Source organism: Callorhinchus milii, unplaced genomic scaffold (genome assembly GCF_018977255.1).
Source record: "Callorhinchus milii isolate IMCB2004 unplaced genomic scaffold, IMCB_Cmil_1.0 Scaffold1, whole genome shotgun sequence".
In the NCBI taxonomy this organism is placed as follows: Eukaryota; Metazoa; Chordata; class Chondrichthyes; order Chimaeriformes; family Callorhinchidae; genus Callorhinchus; species Callorhinchus milii.
The window spans coordinates 62,387,210-62,409,480 of NW_024704742.1; the positions used below are offsets into that span (position 1 = coordinate 62,387,210).

General features: G+C 41.2%; 1 protein-coding gene across 1 annotated transcript in view; it reads right to left on the reverse strand.

The window, feature by feature from the left end:
- galntl6 (polypeptide N-acetylgalactosaminyltransferase like 6) overlaps nt 1-22,271 on the reverse strand; it is a 494,474-nt gene that overhangs the window by 41,984 nt on the left and 430,219 nt on the right. The window contains exons 8-10 of the mRNA XM_007895954.2: nt 14,107-14,224; nt 11,750-11,857; nt 5,049-5,270 (exon numbers count right to left, since the gene is read on the reverse strand). Of these exons, the coding sequence (XP_007894145.1) occupies nt 5,049-5,270; nt 11,750-11,857; nt 14,107-14,224 (448 nt within the window). The remainder of the gene's footprint in view (nt 1-5,048; nt 5,271-11,749; nt 11,858-14,106; nt 14,225-22,271) is intronic.

The following is a 22,271-nucleotide window of genomic DNA, read 5'->3' on the forward strand; positions in this document are numbered from 1 at the left end:
ATCATGTTACTAAGTAAACAGTCAGGCTACAAATGAATGGTTAGAGCAGCAGTCCTTTGATGGGAATGCACATATGGCTTTTCTGCTTGCCGTGCAACTTCTGGTAATGAGAACAATTAAATTATTGAAACTCTGGGTTTTAATTTGGTTTTAATGGTATTTCAGGAATTCTATTCTCGCCACACTAAAAAAACATTGTAATGTTGAAATTGCTCAAATTAAATAGCCATGAGAACCCAATAACAAATGTCACAGCACTTTCAATTTCATTGATATTGAATTCCTTTTCTTCACATCTTTGGGAGTGATTTTCTGATCATTGGTGAAGTTACTGACCTTGGCTATGACAGCTTCTCAGAGGATTCACATTGTAGGCTCCCAATGCCAAGATTAGTGAATGTATCAACCAGAGGAGAGTAAGAGACCAACACATTGCACAAATTGGATTCAGTTTAGTGAACATTTGGTACATTTTCGCTCACAGAATATACAGTCAATTCAATTTACAGTATATTCTGTGAAGAGCTTTGAGATGTCTTGAAGACATGATAAGGCGCTACATCAAATGCAAAGATTATTATTATTTGATATTATTTGATACTTCCCACATCAGATGTTCCCTGAATGTGCTAGAGATGGATCCTCTGACAACTCAATGACTGAATCCGTGAAGCATCAGTCTAGCCCGCTCTATGACATTAATAGTGCTAACAATAATAATCCTTGCATTTGATATAATGCCTTTCAGATCAGAAGGATGTCTCAAAATGCTTTCCAGGATTTACTGTGAAGTGAAGTGAATGTGCATTTCTGTAGACAAATAAGCAGTTTTAGATCAGGGATTGTTCACCGGGAGAAATTCCCTTCTCTTTTCAAATAGTGCAATGAGATCTTTGGGAAGCTGTGCACTTCAGTTTAACAACTCATCTGAAGGCTGACACCTCTGACAATGCAAAACTCCCCCTAGCACTACATTGGACTGTCAACCTAGGCTGTCAGCATAAAGTCCCGATGATGGGGTTTGAACCCAGAACTTTCTGGTTAAGAGGATAGACTGCTGGTACCAACTGAGCCAGACTGATACTATTTTAGCACAGATATTTTCTTACTGGACTATATTATACAAGTACCTTATTTTAATGCATATTCAGCATTGGAACATAATACGCTCAAGGAAAAAATGGTGTCTCTGAGTGTAATGGTGTAAAGTCGAAGCTGCAGAAACACAAAGAAACCATTGGATGTGATGCTGAGAACAGTGAGCTTTAATTGCTCAGCAGTGCCACCAGCAGAAGGTTTACGGTACTACTGTTCATCTTGGCAAGATGTTTAATTACATCCAGAAATAAAAAGACATTCGGAAAAAGGGAAGTTTAACCTTTACAATGTAGCTTTCATACAACAAATAAACCTTTTGTTTTTATCCTTATTCTTCTTTTAAGGTTTCAGTCAATCTGCCCTCGCTCTCAGGAACTCCTTTTCCAGACTTACTCTACCTCACTCTCTCCCTCACCACTTTTAAAGCCCATTTTAAGACCTATTTCCTCAATTGCGCTTTTGGTCACCCTTTAATTCAAACCCCCTCTCCCCAGCTCGGGTATCCAGTTAGCTGTGTGAAGTGCTTTGAGATGTGAAAGGTGCTACTTAAATTCCTTGTGAATCAGCATTGCTCAGGTGGGAGTCAGAAGGTTGTGGTTCAAGCCACACGTTGGCACTTTGAACTCACAGACTAAGCTGATATTCCAATATGGTGCCAGGGCTGAGCTTCACTGTCTCAGCACATCTGAAAGTAATGTTTTAGGTTTATTTTATCAATCACCTGTCAATGCCGTTCTTCAGCAAATGTGCACTCAGAGATTAAAAGAGAAACACTCGCATTGTGGGTTTGCCTCTTTTAACCTAGTTTATTTTTCATTTTTCTTCAGCCCTGTAATTACTGAACATTCCAGTGTAAAGAGGCGGGAAGCCCCGAGCTCATAAAGTGAGTCACACTGAGTTACGTAGAGTTACACAGAATGACATGTCATTCAGTCCAACTAGTAAGTGCTGGTGCTCATACTCCACAAGAGCACCCACCGCTCCTATTACAACAACAACAACTTGGATTTATATAGCACCCTCCAGGCTGGACGGCATCTCAGAGCGCTTCACAGTAATGGATCCCGGGGCCGAGCCAGGGGACGGGGAGGAAGGTGACCAAAGGCACAGCTTTACCCCTCCATTCCCTTCTCCATCATGTGTGCATCATTTTCTCTTAAATATATTGATGCAATTTTCTTCAAACACAGCTTTCAGTAGGGAGTTCCACCTTCCCATCACCCTAAACACCCTATTCTATCTACTACTGGTTGTTTTATATTTTTGCTCTCTAATTTTGGACACACCAACAAGTGGAAACAATCTATCAACATCCACCTTATCAAATTATTCCATAACCCTAAACATTTCTATCAGGGCCCCTCTCAATCAGTTCATCTCGAGAGAGAAATGTCACAACTTATCCAATCTGATAGTTGTATCCCTGGTACCATCCACTAAAGCTCAATTGCTGAGACCATCTTTAGGAGCTGGTTTAAATACAGGAGTTGTGAATTGAGTCGACCTTCATACCTTCAAATGTTGGTGCCCATTGAAGACCAGCCCTTTAAATAATACCAAAATTCATGAAGCCTAGTGTTGGGTCAGTTGCACAAAACCATAACTCTCCTTAGATCAGTCTCTGGTCCCAATACTTTGTGATGTCTTCCCGCTATACAATTGTTGTTGGTGAGGGCAATTTGGAATGGGATATACTTCCCATTCTTGAGTTATTCTACTGTTTGAATTAATGACACACTGCCTCCAGCAATATAAGCTGAACATGAGGAATGGGAGAGAAGACTGTAGTATACAATGGGAGCTCACTGCATAGGGAGTCATGGACTCCAGCTGCTATAAGATCTGGTGGAGGAATCACCTTGAGAATGAAGATGTGTACCTTGTTTAACATATCTTCTATTTCAGGACTAACGAAGGAAAGTGCTACAAGGGCTTTAGTGGAGTGGTGGTTGAGATTGAGTTAATGCTGCAGTGAATCGAGTCTTCCTGTACTGACTGAGACAGAGGGCATGGACATCAGCTGAAATCAGCACACTTCACTGAACAGATCCATGCAAAGGCCACTTCCTAATCTCTTGTTGAAGTGGTTCACCCAGCATCACAGTGCTGTGATGCAGTCTGTGCTGTTCTTCTTGGCTGCTCTATCCTGAGAATGTATTTTTCTTTCAAAATCTAAAAAGCACTGACCTGATCCTTGTGGTGGAGAGTGCAACATCACTGGTTTGTCTCTTAAAAACCCCCACTTGTTCTATCATTTGAAAAGTTAGTACAATCAGGAATTGATACAGTTATAGAAAAATGGACGAAGCTTATTATCTTAATGTTTAATTTCACAAGATCAGATGAGCCTGGTCGATTTCAATATCCGCTGTTGGTTGATTATTTCTATTTCTAGCTATAAAGTCATTCACTTTGAACGAATGCAGTGAAGTCATTACTTCATCATTGTTTGTGGGATATTACTGTGTGCAACTGGGTTGCTGGGTTTGCCAAATAAACTCACTGCACTTTACAGTATATCTAGAGAAATGCTTTGAGATGTCTGTCTGACTTGAGATGTCTGTCATTATTATAATTATTTATCATTGAATTGAAAAATAAAACTTGTGCAGGAAAAGCAACCAAGCTGCTATAAGATCTGGTGGAGGAATCACCTTGAGAGTGAAGGAGATTTGTGTTTTTGTGTGTGTGCACGAGGGTGTGGGGGAGAAGGGGGGCGGGGGACACTTTGGGACATCTACCTTACGTAAAACACACTATAAGTGTAAATTATATTGTATTGTTTTGCACTCGTGAAGACGTGAGAGATAAGTTTTAGTTGGAATGGAATTATTTTGGTCACATGTGCAAACCCATTACCATGTTCAACAGTATAATAATCCCTGCATTTGATATAGCACCTTATCACGTTGTGGAGACGTCTCAAAGCACTTCATATAATACACAGTAAAGTGAATTGATAGTATATTTTGTGGGCGAAACGCAGCCCCCAAAACCTTTTGCTTGCGAGGCAAGTTCTCTAACCACTAAAGCTACAGGATTTCAAATTCAGACTCAGAGCTTGGCATGTGTATGCCATCTACACATGCAATTTCCCTGTGTCTGGAATGGAGTGGACCCTCTCTCTCTGGAGATGCCCCCTGCCTCCCTGATTCTGGAGAGGATTAGATGTCAGTTGGCAATAGCCAAGGTTGAGGCCTCCAGAGTCTGTGTTGATGGTACTGCTGCAGGTTTAACCAGCTGAAACCACTTCCCATTGAGAGCATTGTCCGACAAGCTTATTCTGCTGCTTGGCTCGCCGGGGACACCTTATCCGTTAAGGTCTTGACTTGCAGAACACAAGCCAAAGGAAAAGCTAGGAAAAAGACAGATGATCTCTTGTGAAGCAACCCCCACATCATCATTTGACAAAGCATGTGGTAGCTTTACATTGAAAGTATATTGGAACACCAGTGAAAGAATAAGCACAGTGCATCGTATCCTGCTCTAACGCCTTTTTTCTGAGGGCTTCAAGTCTGTGAAACTTCTTATCTTCCTGGTGACTCTTCCTGTAATTAACAAGTTTTTAAAATCCAGGCTTACCCATTAAGCACGACCAATTCCCCATTATTTTCAACTGCACTGTAGACCGGTCACTGTAGACCGTGATTCTCTACTTTGGGTCTCACTTTGGTTTCTCATTCACTTATGTAGCCCATCTCATATCCCATTACTTTGATTAGTTCACACTCATTATCGTCCACATATTGACCATTCACACGCTTGGTTAACGGCACTCTAAAGTGCAGCTTTTTGAGACGGCATCAACATGCTGAAGATGTTCATGTGACGTGACTGCAGGTCTGGTAATAGGTTTTGCCAGACAATCCCCCATGTGCAAGGAGCTCAGATGTTGCTCAGCTGCTGCCCAGCTGCTGTGTGTAGTGTGTAAGTGATCTCCTCTTACTCACTTCTCCCCAGGCAGCTGGTGATGGCTCCACAGCAGGGTAGTACTTTGGCAGGTCCCAGGCGACCTCTGTCATGAACCACTTGAAATCTTTACACTTGAGGTGCTTCCGCAGGACTTTCTGGGCTGTGAGGTCACCTGTGGAGAGATGCCTGTACTCAGGCCTCCGTTGATAGATATACTCTGCATACTCATCCATCCAGGTCTCTGCCACTCTCTTCAAATTCTGTAAGCAGCAGCAACATATGTACGTTATCACATATGAATATAATGTAAAATCAACTTAAAATAGTAATAATAAACCTTGCATTCGAGATAGTGCCTTATCATATTACTGAAACCTTCCAAAGCACTTTGCAAGATTTTATTGTAAAGTGGTGTGACAGTATATTTTGTTGCCAACTTTGCACACAGCAATATCCCACAAACAGCTGTGAGTGAATGACTGCTTTTACCTGGAGCATTATTGACTAGGACACCTTTTTGACATCTTAAGATATTGTCGGTGAACAATATTTGGATATGCTTGAGACAATCTCTGGATGCCCTCACTGACCATACCCAAAGCAAACTAAAAATGCGAGGAATTCCCAAGCACACCACTCATCCTTCTGCATTGAAACCCACCACAAATCTATCTTTCTTGTGGAAATAATAATAATCCTTGCATTGGATGGATATGCTAGATGGGCTGACAATCGATTCCTGCCTTAAATACAATGCAATTTACCTATATCGCCTTTCATTTTGGGATGACATCTTAAATTGCTTCACACTGCTTTGCACCTGAGTTGGGGAATGGTTCCTGCAGAGGGTGGGAAGGAGAAAGATGACCAAAAGCGTGGTTTAAGAGGAATGTAAATGCGAGGAATTAGGAGGGCATGTAAATGATTAATATTAATGTAAGAAGTTGCCATAAATGATTTATTTTTCCTCTTCATTACATCGTACTTTTCATCCAGTGATGTCCTTCAGATGAAATGTTAAGCCACGTTCCTGCCTGCCTGTTCAGGTGGACATTAAAATTCCTGTGGCGACTATTCAAAATGACAAGGGTGTTTCTCCCAATGTCCTGGGCAATAGCCCCAGATAAAATTGGTCATTCAGTTCATGGCTGTTTATGGGACACTGCCAGGTGCAAAATTGGCTGCCACACACATCTACAAAATACACAGTGACAACATTTTAGAATGAATCCTGTGAAGCTCCTCCTGACATGAATCATAAATCCTGAAAGGAATCACAAATGTAAGGATTATTATTACTATTACTATGTGTCAATCAAAATCAAACCCTGCAGGAGATTTCAAAGTCTTTAATGAATTATTGCAAGCTAGCCACATGTACTTGAACTTGTCATACACTGCATGTGTTTCCTTATTGATTACTAATAACCGCAAAGTGTCCCCATCCACCTGTACAATCCTCACATCCACCAACTTGGGATTGTTTTAACCTCAGCAATTAAACTGCTGCTTTCATACAATTAACAGAACTGAAGGCTGGTTATTTTGCATCTGAATCATTTCCCAATTATGATTCCTTTAAATTTAATGTACGTCAATCGCAATCGATGCTCTCAGACTCTTACTCTTTCACTGTAAAGCTTCTCTTCACTCGCTCTACAGAGAGAATAATGAATTATGTCACCAGCCTCGCACAATAAAGCAGTAAGCAACAACAACAACAAAATTAACAGGTACCAAAAATCCTTCCGATGAATCCTTAATGATAACAATTTCGTAGTTCTCTGCAGAATTGGAAGCATGTTGAGTTAATGCACCTAATCAGCATGCTTTCTGAAGAGTTAATGTTGTCATCTTCATGTGACATGTTTGATAGCAAACCCGGGATGTCTTATTTAGACCAGACATCATGATTCTGCCTTAATGCATTCTTATGCATCTCAATATTTTATTGTGTTAGATATTTTATTGTGTCACAAATCCACAATTTGCACTTGTATTATTCATCATCCAAAATTAAGAATTCAAGCACTTCAGAAGAGTGTCTGTTTTGTACAGAGATGCCAGGCAAAAGCAGATATCCTCCAGATCTGTAAACACCATTCATACAGTAAAATTATTCTTTCTCAAGCTATTTGTTCAGTGTTTTTTGTTCTGGTATCTGGCAGTTGAACACAAGTCTTTAATAAAGTGAGTTACAAGGCCTAATAATGTTTGAAACCATGTGGGGCTATCTTATTATAATAATAACAGTAATCTTTGCATTTGATATGCTGCTGTACATGTTAGGAAGATGAGATATGCTGTACATCGCAATGTGCTTCACAAGATTTAAAATATGGTGATTGGATATTTAGTAGGTGATCGTGAAACAATTACCATTTGACTCGTTTTTAAAAAAAAACTTGAAAAATAAGAATGCATTCAAAGGTTGTGTACATAACTGCAGATATACTCCATTTGACCATTTTTACACTATATCCTGTGAGTGCTTTGAGATGTCTCGACAACTTGATATGCAAGCATTATTATGTTGGCTCAAGACCATTTGGAAAAATTATTTGTGAAATACAATCCAGCCTAAGTAAATTATAACGTTAGATCAATTCCTGGGAAATTTATGATCAATTTTGTTTGGTTTAGGCGGGATGAAATTCTGCAGAATTTTATCTTCTTAGAAGTTTTACTGTTGGCTATTCCTCACATTCAGGGGATTGAATAAATCTGGGATAATCCATGACAGGTCAAAGTAAGCCTTGTCTATTGGAATAATAATAATAATAATAATAATAATAATAATCCTTGCATTTGATATAGCGCTTTTCACGTCAGGAGGACGTCCCGAAGCAGAATTAATATGCTGAATGGTGATGTATTATTCTCTGGTGGAGAGGACAGGCGGTAATTTAGGCCTTTGCAATGCTGGTGTACTGAGTTGTGGATACAATGTGTTTCATATGCTTTCTCTGAGTGTGTGAAAGAGGAAGAATGTTTGTGACTGGAACTGGGGTAGTTTACAGTCTTCATTTTCAGGCTATCCAAGTCAAGTTGGCTTCAGAGCTGCTCTATCATTACAAGAAGCAATGCTGGTGTGCAAAATAGCCCTTCATTCATGCTTGGTTCTGTCTGAGACGGAAAATAATGGAATGATTTCAGATTAAACAGAAAGCAGGGGATACTTCAATGCTGCTAATTATTATCACAGAATTATAGCACTCAGGGAAGAACATGTTGTCTCTGCATTTGGTTGCAAAGTCTGATTTGTTTATTTNAAAAAAGTGAAATTGTTCACATGTCAGCAATCTCTTCAGCACTGATTCAGATGCAGCCTTTCTCGCTGCACATTGTGTCAGGGCTTCTCTGAGTGAAGATTCAACCATCCGCATACAACAATTAAACTTGTGTTCTATCGAACTCAATGAGAATAGGCTGCTTCTCCTCTGATCCCAAAGGTATCACTACATGTTGTACACTGGAGCTTTCAGATCTCACATGACAAAACTCTTCAGTTGCTAAATTGACCTACTTTGATTTCTGGTATTTTGGGCTCAGAGGTTATCTGGTTTGTGTGCCTGTATTTATTGAGAATATTTATGCTGCAATGTCGCAAGGGGAATACAAGGAGGGAACATCAAGATTATTACTATTCCCCTGGTTTTTAAATGAACAAGATTGACAAGAACAGAATTTGGCCCTTCAGTAATTATAATTCATTGAAGCCGATGTTCAGCTCCATCTGCGGGCTGAATAGATATGAGCCATTACATAGCCTCAGAGGAAACACTTCTGCTTGAACTTGTACAGCTGTCTCATCTAACTGGAGCTGCTAATAAAATGGATCATAAATACTTCTGATGACTTTTTGACCATTAGAGTTTTTAACTATTGCTGCATTTGGCCACAAGATATACGGTCAATTCGCTTTACAGTATTTTCTGTGAAGCGCTTTGAGACGTCTCGAAGATACGATAGAGGCCCTATGTCAAATGCAAGGATTATTTATTTATCATTTATTACAATTTTTGATCATTGCTGTTTGTGCCCATCGCTGGTCAAATCTTGCTCTCTGTGCTTGAAGAGGCAATCAGTTTGGTAATGGATTTCTTCCAAGTGAAAGTAATGATCCTTGCATTGCCAGGTGACCTCACCCCAAAGCCTACTCGAAGCCATCTGACACACAGCTGCTGAAATAGTTTTCTGCTGGGTCTGGTGATGGCGACAGAGCTCACAGAGTGCCAAAAGATAATCGATTTTTTCCCTACACTTTCATTTTCTTGGAACATTCAAGAGAAGCCCTTGCACAGAATTCGAGTATCTGTGATTACTACCTTAATGACTCTTCATGGATGCTGCAATGGGAGCACAGTAAGGTGGGTATACTGGAAGGATTCACCTAGAAAATACACATTCACTGTAAAGTATGGTAAAATCCTGTGAAGCACTTTGAGAAGCACTATATCAGATGCAAGGATTGTTATTTTATTTTTATTTAAATAAGCTGAAGTGCCTTCTTCAACCAAAGCTCTCTTGTGATCCTCTAAAAGGTGACTGCTTTTGAGGGAAAGTTAAGTGCATTTTTAGTTGGATTTTAGTTGCATTTCATGCAAAAGAAAGTCCCAAAAGCACTTGAACAATGTTGGGATGGCAACCTGCACGGAAATACGAGATTTAAATTCAGTCAAAGGAAAATGTTCACCCAAACAGGAGTTAACTGGATACCTGTCTGAATGGCAGTGTCGAGAACACATTTATTTTGGTCTGTTGTGCACCAGTCATGTCCCACAATCAGTAATGAGATGAATGAACAATAATAATAATAATCCTTGCATTTGATATAGCACCTTATCATGTCTTTGTGATATCGCAAAGCCTTTCGCAAGATTTATTGTAAAGTGTCTTTTAGGTGAACATGGCAGTCAATTTGTGTACAGCAATGTCCGACAAGTGGCCATGAAGTCAATGGGCAATTTTATTTGGGGGATTGTTGGCATAATCTGTTTTTATTAATGTGTTTTTAGTAAATGTTTTTAGTAATGTGGCAAATGGAATAACTATATTCTGATCAGCAGCACAATATCTGGATAACCTAATTCGGTACTTAAGACATCAGGAACAGAGATACAGTTATCGAGTCCAACATCTGTATTGACGACAATTGTGCATGGCAGAGTTGGACAAGAAAGACTAGCTGGGAAACTATTGCTGCCTGGCACAAGAAACAATGCAAAGCTTTGAATATGCTCTTCCACTCACTTAATGAAGTAATCCTTAAGCGTTACATTACATGGCATGTGTTTGGAGCCAGGGAGTTGACACGGTGCCAGTTTCACCTGGAGCGGCCAAAAAAGCTTGTCATGTGCAGCAGACTGTGTTAAGACTGCAGTTATGGCTCACAGATGATGATCGGAGGGAGCTGGAGCACCTCGTCTCCAAGAGAGACACTTGCCACCACGCACATTGTGCCAAAAGCCAAGAAGGTGGGTCAACACATGCAAGTGAAAAGCGTGAATTGTACAAGAACAGCAAAAGCAACCTGAGTTCTGGTACACAAAGTGCATTGCAGCACATTGCATTGCTTTCACATATTGCTAAGTTATTTAAAAACACAGGGTGATCCCTCCACTGAGTATTAGTTGAGAATTATTTGATTTGTACAATTACTGCAACGGTTTTCCATTCTAATTCTAACCAAACAAAAAGATTACTTTTCAGAGGGTGATCAACAGCTGGAAAGGAATTGTTGGGATGGAAGGATAATTGAGAGGAAAACCAATTAGTGTGAGTGAGGGAGCGAGGGGAAATACTTTTGAAATAAACAACAATAAATCCTTTAAACGTCTAGCTGTTTGGTTGTATCTATGGTTATCTCCCATTTCCCCTCTCCTCCCAACTCTAGCTCTCCCTTCTCCATTGCTCGGCATCTGATCACGTCACTGTGAAGGACTCCAAGGTGCTATCCTATGTGAAGAGCATTATATAAACGCAAGTTATGTTGTTGAGTCCACTCCTAGGATAATTCCCCTATTCCACTTCCTACCCAACACTCTCTCTAGACCTCTCTCCTGTTGTTGGCCTCCCTCTCAGGGGAGATGGAAAACCTAGGATATATCGCTGGTTAGGTTGGATCCAATAACAAATTGTCCACATCACTGCAATTTACAGTATATCTTGTGAAGCGCTAAGAGATGTTCTCCCAACATAGAAGGCGCAATATCAAATTGAAAGATTATTGTTATTATATAGTTCCTGGAATTCCTTGTTTTTTGTTTGGCACACATACAGAATTTGTGGCACAAGCAATGTGGTGGCATTGTGAACTTTGCTCACTCTCTGGACTTGTGGAACTTTGTTTTTCTTGATCAACTGACATGGAAACAACAGCGATGGAGGCCAGGAGGTCACAGGAGAGGAGAAGAAGAAGGCCCTTCTGTTCATTTGATATCCCCCTTCCAGAATAACTATCTCCACCCATCACACATCAAACTGTTCTAAATGAGCCCAGCATCCCACCCTCAACCACCCCTTCTGCCAACCCATTACAGCGCACCTGAAGATCTGGCCACTTTTTCACCTATTTATGGACCAGTTATTTCTCTCAAATGTCTTGTCCTTGCATGCCTTTGCCTTCACCCCACAGGTTTAAGGGAGGGGAGTGGTGACACCAATGCAATACAGTTCCATGCCTCAGCTGCGCAATTCCTGTGAAGATATGAAGGATGACTAAATTTCAGGTACTCACTCTGGCTAAACTGGTCCCAGAGGGAACTTTATACGGGACGTATTTTCTGTAGATATGTCCTACCCTGGAACAAGGAACATCATACATGTGGCCGCCACACATCCAGACCTAGAAAAAGGAGGAAGAAAAAAAGACAAGGTGTCCAGATGTTGAAATAGTATAGTAGATAAAATAATCTGGATTTTAACTGGCGTTTACTGAAAATTTTGACAGTATTTCCTTTCTGGATCAGTTTTACTCTCAGCTCTCAGCAATCAAACATGCAGAATGTACAATTTTCTTATTGTGGTATTTGTTATGGAAATAAAATAGAAGTCCACTAGAGTGTGGTAGTTGTGTGTGTGTGTGGGGGGGTGTGGGGGTGGGGGGGGGGGGGGGGGAGGGGGGAGGGAGTAGGTCATAAAATCACAACCAGCTTTATAACAGGGCACAATTACTGGTCAGTATTTCTTTGTTGTGATGTTACTGATCAGTGTGATGTCATTCCGCAGGAAGTGACATCGCTCAAGATCTGATGATCCAGAAGTTGGCTATTATGAAGGAAGGAAGACTATTTTTGCCATCATTTTCCCTCACGCTCCCGAATAATTTGTCTGAATCAGAAACCCAGAAACTAATCCCATTGCCTCCCAATGCTACATCATCTGCTCCAGGAGCATGCATTCCATTTTATTTATATGAATATTTCCACAAACAAACTTTACAACTTGGGCTGAACTGTTGATGGTAATGCAGCATTTTCATTTTCAAAAATAATTCTGCATTCAACTTTTCCAAAGTTCTTAAGGAGTCAAGGACGTTTCTGTATTGCAAGTTACGCTTGTATGTATGTTGTCAATATGGTTCATCATCTGCTTGCTTTACCCCTCCATATTTGCAAGCTTTCCATCAACCACAATCGTAGTGATTTCCAATGTCACGCAGACCTTCATCCTCCATCACATTCCTGTCAGCAAGAGAATTTCTTACCCATTACCTCCTTTATCTTAATAAGCACGGGCAGAGCCTTGAGGTCAGTATCTTTAATGAGACAGATGACAGAAGATGACTAAGATGGAGCCCTTTGTGACATGACTATCTCCCAAAAATCTGTTCCTTGAACAAAATACAATGGGGCAATTTAGCATCTGAACTCTGTGTGCTGTTACCATGGCTCCTTTCAGACACCAGACAAGGAGGTGAGGCCTGCATTTCAATATCAGTGCACAAAATGACAGAGCACGTGAAAATAGAATAATCAAGTCTCAGCTGACGGCAGGCTTTTGACAGGCACAGTAAATAGCAGTTTGACTGCACCTGATATCTTCCCGATTCAATAATGCTCCCCCACATCTGTCCTAAATTATAGTAAAGAGAGGAAAGGTGTGTACAACTAAACTTGAGGTTCATCCATTTTTTTAAAAAAGAAGCAGATTAGATTTCAGGTAAAATAAATGGTTGATATGAAGGAACGTTAAATTAAAATTACTTTGCTACCATAATAAATTGTTGTCAAACCATACTGTCATGCAGGTCGACTTCTGGTATGCATTTATCTATATTTGTGTGTGTTTAAATATTTTTGTGTGTGTACAGTATGTGTGTATCTATATTTATGTGTTTATGTGTGTGTTTTTATATAATAAAAATAATCTTTGCATTTAATACAGCTCCTTAAAATTGCAAAGAGCATTTTCCGTCATACAAAGGACAGATACTGGGATACTTTCTTTACTCAGAGAACAATTATTGACTGGAACAGGTTGCCATGAAAGATGGGTGATAGGAAGACGGCAGAGTGGGTGTTCTGGAGGGATGAGATCAAATGGGCCGAATCTTGTGGCCTTGTGACGCCAGTAATTGGGAAAGGAGGGCGGGCGGTTAGTGGATGGCTGCTTTGTGTATGCTGCTTGCCTTAATCCAGGCAGGTTGGTTGAGATCAAGACCTTTCATGGGAAACTGTGGGACATGAATCTATATCAACACCTCTCTGGCATGCAGGACAGACACAGTGACAGTCATGAGATGCATTTGTTTGCACATGAGCACACACACAATCCTGTATTCAGTCATATGCAATATTAGCAGTGTATTTCCAGTCTGATCCATTCCATAAAATATAATGTTGCACTTTGCATAATCAAACTTGCTATAGCTGAGAATAACAAGCTTTCATTTCTCACTCACTATTGAAAGAGAAGCATGCGATTGAAACCAAATAACAGAAAAGGCACTATTCTAAGGATATTTAAAGAATATGATCCCTTCCAATAATGCAAATCCTGCTGCTTTGTCCTCAACAATCAGGAATTCTCATTGGGACAACTAAATATGTTTTTAAGGACTTGTGAGCCAAGACTTCTCCAATGTCAATCTACCTTGAATGAAATTTCATACTGCTCTCCTCCCCAGATCTCCAGGCCTGGATCGTAGCCACCTAGCTCCCAGAACCATTGTCGATCCACAGCAAATAGGCCTCCAGCCATAACAGGTGATCTGAAAGATAACACACAATAGCAAATGGAATACATTGGCACGTTCGTTTGGAGGCGTTTCAAGATATTCAGCCTCACCACACAGGAACAGGAAACTCACAAGGAGGACAAGCCCTTGGCTGCTATTTGAGAAGGCAGTGAGATAATGGCAGTGAGACATGTTTAAAATTAATAGATGACAGCGGTGAGACAAAAATAGTGCCAGAGGATATATTGATTTTCATATTGAAAGTTTTACAGTGAACATCAATCAATTATAATAATAATAATGCTTTATACATTACAATGCTTCTACATGATATAGCGCCTTAAGATATTATCGAGATGTCTCAAAGCACTTCGCAGGATATACTGCAAAGTGTAGTGACTATATATTGTGCAGGTGAATGCCGCAGCCAATTTGTGCACAAAAATCTGAGGAATTGTTGGCCAGGATACAAGGAGAAACTCCCTCCTCTTTCTAAATATGCCATGGAATCTTTAATGTCCACTTTATCTTAATATTTATGACTGTCTCAGCAGCCTTCTGCCTTCCTCAACCACTGTGATTATAGTGAGAAGAAAGAAGAAGCAGTGCTTTAACCCACTAAAAGGAACTCTTACTTTTAGCTAAAAAAGGTATCAAAGTTGGTAATAAATAATAATAATAACCTTGTATTTGATATCGCGCCTTTCATGTCAGGAGGATGTTGTAAATCAATTCACAGGATCCAAGGTAGAATGTAGTGACTGTGTATTTTTGTAGGTGAACATGGAAGTCAATTTTGTGTACAATAATGCCCCAACAAACAGCCACGAAGTGAAGTGATATGGTACCGGCTGGGGGCTTAATGGTTTTATAGTTAGCGCCTACTCTCTTGAACTGCATTCCCAGGTCCCTCAGACTTGCTCCCTCTCTCCCTCAGCTCTTCCAAGGTACATGTCAAAATGTACATCTTTGACTGTACTTTTGGTCCCACTCCTCACATGTTACCACTCCTCATCCCCTCAGCTCCCACCCTCAGTTCTGCAGTCCAGCCAGAATTGTCAAACACTTTGGGAGGTTGTCCTCCTGATGTGAAAGCACTATACAAGTTAAACTGTGGTGTAGAAACATGAAAGGCTCATTACAAGTCGATTAATTTCTGTATTTGTTGGTGGTTAAATATAAAGCAGAGTGCAATGTGATGCATGAGAAAGGTAACTGGAGTCTGTCGTGTGTAAATGTGAAGCTGTTTTAGCTGGGCATGGAAAATTACAGATAAATGCATCATTACGTGTGTAATATTTTATTACTGATTAATCCAGCACTCCTGTAGCAGGAGTCAGTGGCAATCTATTGACAGCAGTTTCTGTCATTTCTGCAGAAAGATCGAGGAACAACTGGAAGAGTGGAAGGTCTGAGTGGGAGAATAGGTGTAGATGAGATTACAAAGGTAGGAGGGACAAGGTAATGCAGAGCTTTAAAAGTCAGGTTGACCTTGAAGTTGATCTGCTCGGTTATTGCTAGCCAGCGGAGCCTGATGAGGATGAGGCCAGGCCTCCCCAGATCTCATTAAAACAACAGAGTGATCAGACATATTTCAGGAGGTACATAGTGTGTGTGTGCGTGTGTTTGTGGTGGGGTGGGGGTAGACTGCCAGGGAGATGAATTGGAAATTCATTTTAGGAACACAGCCAGATCAGTGTGAAGAGAGAGATTGTGCATTAGCGGCATTGAGATTTTAAAGGACATCAGGTTCGAGGTGTCAGTGACAATGAGGGAGGAGTGAGAGAAATTGATGAACTTCAACGAATAAATTAACTTAAGGATTGAGACATTGCTGCCTTGGTGGAAAATCAGGTAAGACTGTGGGCTCAAAATCCCGACATGAAGCTTCAGCCCACAACCTTTTGACCGAGAGGTGAGAGTGCTACCAACTAGGCCAAGCTGCCGTTTAGTACTGATAAGAGAGAAGCACCACTGGTGTAAACAATTCATCTACAGAATCTTGTTGGCAAAAATCTACAAAAGTCTCGTAGAAAAAAAGTCAGGTCTTGAAGGAGGCAATGGAGGGGCCGAGCTGGAGGGACAGTGGAATGGAGTTCCAGAGGGTGGGGGCAGAGAGGCTGAAGGCTGCCTCCAATAATAGGATGGGTGAGTCGGAGGATGTGAAGCAGGCTGGAGCCCGCCGAGTGGGGGGAGTGGCCAGGTAGGTAGGGGGTTAGGAGATCACAAAAGTTAGGGAGGAGCGAGGCCATGGAGGGCTTTGAAGGTGAGGACCAGGATCTTGAATTGTATTCTTTGTGTGATGGAAAGCTAGTGGAGCTGGGAGAGGATGGGGGTGATAGGGTCACGGAGCCTGGTGTGGGAGAGGACACGAGCTGCAGAGTTCTGGATGATCTGTAGCCTATGGAGGGAGGAGTTGGGGAGGCTGACAGACAGGGAGTTGTGTGCTAGAGCCTGGATTGGGCTCAGAGAGTTGTAGGTTCAGCATCCACGGATGCACGATCGACCTCACCAAGCCAGTCAGGAACTTAGGCGTCTTGTTCGACCCTCAACTGTCCATTTTTCCCCACATCTGTGCCGTAACCTGCGCTGCCTTCCCCCACCTCTGCAACATTGCCTGACTCTGCCACTGCCTCACCCCTCAGGCCGAGGAAACTTTCATACACGCCTTCATTACAAACAGGCTCGACGGTGCCAACTCTCTGCTTGTCGGCCTCCCCAACTCTTCCCTCCACAAGTTGCAGATCATCCAGAACTCTGCAGCTCGTGTCCTCTCCTGCACCAGGCTCCGTGACCCCATCACGCCCACCCTAGCCCGGCTCCACTGGATCCCCATGCCTCAGAGGAAAGAGTTCAAAATTCTCATCCTCACCTTCAAGGACCTCCATGGCCTTTCCCCCTCCTACCTCTCTCTGAATTGTTAACCCTTATCAACCTGTCCGCTCGCTCTACTCAGCAGGCTTTGGCCTGCTCCATGTCCCCTGCTGGGCCCGTCCCACCATTGGCGGTCAGGCCTTCAGGCTCTCTGCCCCCACTCTCTGGAACTCCATCCCACATTCTCTTTGTCTCGCTCCCTCCCTTGCCTCCTTCAAGGCACACCTCAAGACCCTCCTCTTTGATCATGCCTTTGGCCACCCTCCTACCCTCTCTGCCCTCCACCCTCCTGATACCAACCCTCCGCCCCACCCCAGCTCGGGTCCTAATCCCTGACTGTTCAGCACCTTGGGGCATCCTCCCGACATGAAAGATGCTTTGCAAATGTAATTTTGTATTGTATTATCAAGCCACGAGCCAGCTCCTTGCAAATTGGCTGCCACATTCACCTATAAAAGTACAATTATTATACTTCAAAATGAATCCTCTGAAGTGTTTTAAAACTTCCTTCTGAAGTGAACAGCAGTACATCAAATGCAAGGGTTATTATTCATAATACAAAAACTGCTCCTCAAAGACAATTTGAAAGAAAAGTGGTAAATGGGAGAACCTTGTCATGGTTGGTAGGAACTATTAAGTTGTCTGCAATAGAGAAATGAAGCACAGAAAAAAAAAGGAACAAACAAAAACCTATAAAATGAAGAATGAATTATCACTCCAGGCAGCTAAATACTCCAAGAATTGCCACCAGCATCATGCTGCCAGTAACCACTTTAAATTCAACTTCCTTTCTGCCGAGTAGATCCATATCAACATCAAATGCAACATTTTGACCTAGCCTGCAAAATAACAGATGTTGCAGAGTCACATTCCTGCTTGTGTTTCTATGAATGAATTATCTGCCTGTAGTAATGTTTCATTGCAGCATATTGTTTTCAATTAAATTTTGCAACATGCGATAAACTGATTCAATAGATCAGTTGTTTTGCCTTGAAACTTACCAGGCCATTGGATGCCGTGTTCGCCTACAAAACACGCAGTCACGACAATCTACAATTAATCCCGTGAAGCGCTGTAAGACATCCTCCCACTATGAAAGGCGCTATATCAAATGCAACAATTATTATTCATATTCATTGGGAAAATGCCAGCCTTGAAAACAATGTTTCTCTCCCGCAGAAACCCTGTGTAAAATCACACTGATCCGCAAAAGCTCAGCTCCAAGGTGAGAGTTAAATTTGTTTTGCCTCCAGATGCTTAGAATGGGAACAATATCTGTATTGGAATCTGCTTGACTTGCCACTGGTGGCAAGCGCACAGCTGGCAAAGAGACAGTCAAGGTTGAGAAGGATGTACTTTTGTTCATTTTGACACTTAACAGATTAGCCTAACATCCTCCCCATTCATGGTAAAACTTTGACCCAGTAACTGGGTATCTCTACCATCTGGATTGCCCTGAGTCAATTTAATGTCGATTAATAAGGCTGTAATTAGAAAATCACTTGGTAACTGGAGTTTAGTATTAATTCATACCAATACATTTAGAATTATATTTCCTGTTGACCAATCACGTTATTAATATTATAGTAATTAATCTTTAATAAGTATATTCTGTTGCCTGCACTGCAGTAAAGAGCAGACTATCCATGTACAAAAGCTTTATAATTACATTCCAGCTTAAGCATTTAAATGTATAATCTTGTAATGTAACAAACCAGGAATTTAGATATTAACACTGAATCACGAATGAATACAAAGCCTATTTACTTTGTTCATATTTGCTGGATGTCTCAATATCCTGAAATGATGTATGGCACATTGCAATTTCTGAGCTAACAAGGCATTAAAGAACTCCTGCTTGCTGAGTGACAAAATGTTTGCGCTACTCACAGAACTGTTTCTTGCTGAGAACAATTAAGAACTGAGATACATATTTACACACTGTATATAGGTATTGTACCTCGCATTTTTCAATGGTTTTAGTCGGTCACGAAGAGTAATTGCTCTTGTTCACAAAAATTGGATTTTCAAACTATCTGTGTAGAATAGTTAGTATATTTCACATTAGCTTTTTTTCCGCCAATATGACTGTTTGATATGTTAAACAGGCCAGTCACTTTTTATGCAACATCTTGTCAAAAAGGGAGAGTTAACGAGAATTTTTTGTTGTAGTGCAGAGGTTTATTAGGACATGCCCTACTTAAAAGCAATGATTAAAGCAGAATCTGTAGTAGCTTTTAAAAGAGAATTAGACAAATAGTGAAAAGGAAAACTATAAAAAGGGAGGGGGAAAAGATAAGGGAGTGGCACTATGGTAGGTCTTTCAGAGAGCTGGCACAGTCATGCTGGGCCGAATGGCCTCCTTCTGTACTGTAAACTTATGTTTCTATACAAACAAACTGCTTTTACCTAGCATTTGACTGACAACCAACTGCGCCATTGATAAGCGCTCTGAGATATGACACCAGGTGAAGGACACTATATAAATGTAAATTGTTGATGTTTACCTAGTCTTAAGAAGCTACATTTTTTCTTTAAGAAAATAGAATTGCAATTGAGCCTTTGGTTCATGAAGGTTTCTCCTTCCATTATCCATGCAAAGTCGAGCCTATCAAAGACCCGGCCACTTTATCTCCTACTGCAAAATTCTGCACACTTAATCCCTAATCCCGAAACTAATAAATACCCATTTATTCCCATATCTCCAACCGTCTTCCATCCACAGATATATTAACCTCTCCCTCCTTCCCTCATCAACTTCAGAAATGCTGGGCAATCAACCTATTGCATTCCTTAGAATGGCCTAACCTCATCCCAATTCACCAAGAAACAGGTTAACCGGTTATTCATATCTCTGCTGTTTTATTGGATGTTACTAGTGTAGATCAGACTGTCATGTTTGTCTGGCAAACAATTCCTGCATCTCTAAGTGAACTTCTTAGAAATGTTTTGATGTGATAAGCCGCTACAATAACCACGCATATTGTTATTTTATTCAACCTGATCTGCAAAAAGTCATTCAATTGAAAAAGTGTACATCTTGAAAACTATAAGATTTGTTGGCATCAATTACTAGTTTATTTCCCCCTAATTAACTAAACTAATCCTCCCCAATTTCAATTTGTACAAAGCAATGCCCAACAACCAGCCATGAAGTGAATGACCAATTCCTATTGGCAGTATTGGCTAAGTCATAAGAAGAAACTTCCTTCTTCTTTTGAATAATTTGAATAAACACACAGTGACTGCAGTTTACAGTATATCTCTCGAAGTGCTTTAGGACGTCCTTCAGCTCTAATGTTATTTATTTCCCCATCGCAGTGATTGAGCTGCAAACTTGTTGAATTATACAGACACAGAATTATGTAGAATGATACAGCATGGAATCAGGCCATTCAACAACAACAACAAAATTACATTTATTTGAGTGCCTTTCACGCCGGGAGGACGTCCCAAGGCACTGGTCAGTCAGGGGTCAGGACCCGAGCATGGGGGAGGGGTGGGGTAGGGGTGAGGGAAGGCAGAGAGGTGGGAGGGCGACTGAAGGCACGATCGAAGAAGAGGGTCTTGAGACCGGCCTTGAAGGAACCAAGGGAGGAATCGTAGCATTCAGTCTGTGTAGTCTGTAGTGGTGTGTGTACTTCACATGAGCCTCCATCCCTCCACACTGGAAAAGTAGCATTTTGTGGATGTAAGTTAAGTGTAAAGCGTTTTGGATGGTTGAGCTGTTGAAACTTTTAAAACTTTCCCCTTCAAACTTCAGCCTGAGGAGAAGGAGTAGCTGAGGATCCTAAAATCTAAATAGAAATCGAAAAAGTTTACAGTAAAACACAAAATACACAAGTAGTATCTGGTGACTTTGGCATAAGTAACTGCAGTAGACTTCCTTGAAAAGCTTCAGCTGGAGTCAGAATATTGCTGAAATCGCCATCTTGCAGCAACGCCTTTGACAATCTCACAGTGGCAAATATTGCTGGAGACAGCAGCCCTACACTGGGCAATGGGAGTTTGCCAAGCTACAAATGACTTGCCTTGTGCATCGCTGCTGAGCTGAGATTTCAAATCAGCCCTCTGATCAACCCTGTGGCCACGTCTGCCACAACCATCTCCACACTTAAGACACATAAAGAGGGAAAGGAGGTAATTATAATATTTCATTTACTTCAAATCACCGGGGATTAATACAGATGCCCAAAGCAATTACTCGGTGCTACAGGACGTCTTAAATCCGTGGCGGTTCACATCCAAACCACATTGGAGAGGTCAGAGTGTCATCACTGGGCAGTAATTTCCACTAAACTACTATAATTAGGTTGTGAAAAGACTGCAAATAAGAGGAAGAGAGAAGTCAGCTGTTAATGCCGATAGCAATTTGCTGCTCAGTAATAAGCTGCAGCCCTAGTTCCAGCCTATTTATTAAAGCATTGCAATATACAATGTTACCTAATTATGGAGCCTAATTGAAAGGTGCACACGTAACTGTAATGAAATTAGACTTTCTTGCTGACAACAAGAGGAACAAGACTGTTTTTTTTGTAAGAACCACAAAATCTATTTCTCTACCTTTCTCTTCTCATCCCCCTAGTAACCACCCCTCTCCCTGTCACACTCTGACATTGGTTACAACTCGCTCAGCTCAGCATCCTGGTAGTGCTTCATGCCTATTTTCCTTTCTCCGAATCAACCCACTGTTCTCGCAAGGAAACCACTTATATTTTCTTGAGAGCATTTTAGTGCCCCGCAATCCCTTCATGCCGCCCACCCGCTGACCACCGTGGGAATTAAAATGACAAATGGCTTTCTGCTGTGGGCAAAGGGTCAATTTCTTCATTGGAAATGATTTCTCTCCTCTTCCGCTGAGCGGGAGGGGAATCACCCAGTGGTTGTGGTCCTTCAGCCTGTCTTCCAGTAATCAGAAATGACTTCTGTGCTCATCTGAGAGCAGATTCCTATAGACAACACTGCGGTCTATCAAGTCTAATCTAATGTCCCCAAACAATACTCAAGCTGCTACATCAATAAGCTGGAGAGCTGAGCACGGACACTGGATACCAAACTGGATTTCAATACTACATGTATAACACAGACAGAAAAAAAGTGCATTTTTGACTGTGCCAGTACTTTTTCTGCCCTGAGGCTATTTATTTTGTCCCCTTTTTCCTTCTCTGGGGTCTCAGTTCTCTGGGCATTGAATTGATTTGAGTTG